This window comes from Babylonia areolata, chromosome 11 (genome assembly GCF_041734735.1).
Source record: "Babylonia areolata isolate BAREFJ2019XMU chromosome 11, ASM4173473v1, whole genome shotgun sequence".
NCBI classification, from domain to species: Eukaryota; Metazoa; Mollusca; class Gastropoda; order Neogastropoda; family Buccinidae; genus Babylonia; species Babylonia areolata.
The window spans coordinates 6,120,654-6,123,008 of record NC_134886.1 but is presented as its reverse complement, the minus strand read 5'-3'; the positions used below and the strand labels follow the sequence as shown (position 1 = coordinate 6,123,008).

The 2,355-nt window shown below is 42.4% G+C and overlaps 1 protein-coding gene across 1 annotated transcript in view; it reads left to right on the top strand.

Annotated features, from left to right (window-relative positions):
• Positions 1-586: 586 nt before the first annotated feature.
• The window catches only part of LOC143287776 (endothelin-converting enzyme 1-like), a 24,207-nt gene continuing 22,438 nt past the window's right edge, over positions 587-2,355 (top strand). Inside the window, exon 1 of the mRNA XM_076596060.1 lies at positions 587-654. Within this exon, the coding sequence (XP_076452175.1) occupies positions 587-654 (68 nt within the window). The remainder of the gene's footprint in view (positions 655-2,355) is intronic.

Sequence of the window (2,355 nt, the reverse complement as noted above, 5' to 3'; positions counted from 1 at the left end):
TGATGAGTTTCATTTTATAATGGAATGTCCCAATTATGATCAGTTACGAAATAGATATGTTCCTAAAAAATATTTGTCTCCAAAATCGGTTTTTAATTTTTGTAATATGCTCAAAGGAGGCAAAAAAGTCATTTTAGCTGTAAGTAAGATGATTAGATTTGCAAATGTTGCCTAGTTATACTTTTGGAGTTAAAAGACATTTGTGTTTTCTCAACTTTTATGTGCCATTGTTGTGTATTTGGAAATGTTTGTTATGGGCACGAAAAGAGTATTTTGCAGTAATCCTCCATACTCCAATAGGAGTGAAAGGATAATTAAAACTTGAAACTTGAAACTTGAGAGCAGGCATCTGCTTCTTTTGTTGTTGGGTTTGTTGGGTGTTTTTTTTCCAAATCAAGTGTATTGTAGCATGTATGGATTAGTCCGCACATTTTCACACCTCCTTGAAACTGAAACGATAAACTTTTTCTGCAGCTAACTGAACAGAAGATACACTCGACAGTGGCTTGACTTATCAGCGGCAGTGGAAAAGGTACGCTCGACGCAAACTACTGTTATCGATCCGTCGGCTTCATCTGTCATCATCATGACCGATGGTCATGACATGTCAGTTGTCGGAAGCAGCAAGGACAACTTGAACCCGAAACCAGTTACGTAAGTCACAATCATGATGATGATGATGACGATAATAATATCATCATCATCATCATCATCATCATCATTATTATTATTATTATTATTATTATTATCATTGTTGCTGTTTTTGTTGTTGTTGTTGTTGTACTAATGATAACATTGTGCGTCCTATTATGGAAATATTTTGAAACTGCATAAAACGAAATCGACCGGTATCCCAAGGCGTAAGATACGTAAGACTTCCAAGAATTAGTGTGTATTGCACGCGCGCGCGCGCACACACACACACACACACACACACACACACACACACACACACACACACACACACACACACACACATAAACAAACACACACACACACACACACACACACACACACACACAAACAAACACACACACACACACACACACACACACACACACACACACACACACACACACACACACAAGCGCGCGCAGAGAGAGAGAGGGAGAGAGAGAGAGAAATCACAGAATTTTTGGTATGATTCAGATGCATTACAATAGAGTGAATGTCCTTTCGCCATTATCAGACATCACGGCAGTGAATTCACATCCACCGTGTCTAGGACTCGTCATAGGAAGGTGGAGCCCAGTCCTCTCCTGTAGTATTGATCTTCCCCAACCGAAGTCTCTCTCTCTCTCTCTCTCTCTCTCTCTCTCTCTCTCTCTCTCTCTCTCTCTCTCTCTCTCTCTCTCACCGAGAATTGATCTGTTTAAATCCAGTCTGTCATACCCAGGCGCTTTATTGTGACATGTGGGGAGTTGATGTGTGTGTTTGTGGTTCACCTGTGATGTGGGAATGTGGAGCGTTGATGTGTGTGTGTGTTTGTGATCACCTATTATGTGGGAATGTGGAGAGTTGATGTGTTTGTGGTCACCTGTAATGTGGAAATGTGGAGTGTTGATGTGTTTTGTGGCCACCTGTGATGTGGGAATGTGGAGTGTTGATGTGTTTTGTGGCCACCTGTGATGTGGGAATGTGGAGTGTTGATGTGTTTTGTGGTCACCTGTGATGTGGGAATGTGGAGTGTTGATGTGTTTGTGGCCATCTATCTGTGATGTGGGGGTGTAGAGTGTTCGTGTGTGTTTGTGACCATCTATCTGTGATGTGGGGATGTGGTGTGTTGATGTGTGTTTGTGACCATCTATGTGTAATTTGGGGATGTGGAGTGTTGATGTGTGTTTGTGACCATCTATCTGTGATGTGGGGATGTGGAGTGTTGATGTGTGTTTGTAACCATCTATCTGTGATGTGGGGATGCGGTGTGTTGATGTGTGTTTGTGACCATCTATCTGTGATGAGGGGATGTGGAGTGTTGATATGTTGGGGTCACCTGTAATGTGGAGATGTGGAGTGTTGATGTGTTTGTGGCCATCTACGTGTAATGTGGGAATGTGGAGTGTTGATGTGTTTGTGGTCACCTGTAATGTGGGAATGTGAAGTGTTGATGTGTTTTGTGGTCACCTTTGATGTGGGAATGTGGAGTGTTGATGTGTTTGTGGCCACCCGTGATGTGGGGATGTGGAGTGTTGATGTGTGTTTTGTGGCCATCTATCTGTGATGTGAGGGTGTGGTGTGTTGATGTGTGTTTGTGACCATCTATGTGTAATTTGGGGATGTGGAGTGTTGATGTGTGTTTGTGACCATCTATCTGTGTTGCGGTGATGTGGATTGTTGATGTGTGTTTGTGACCAT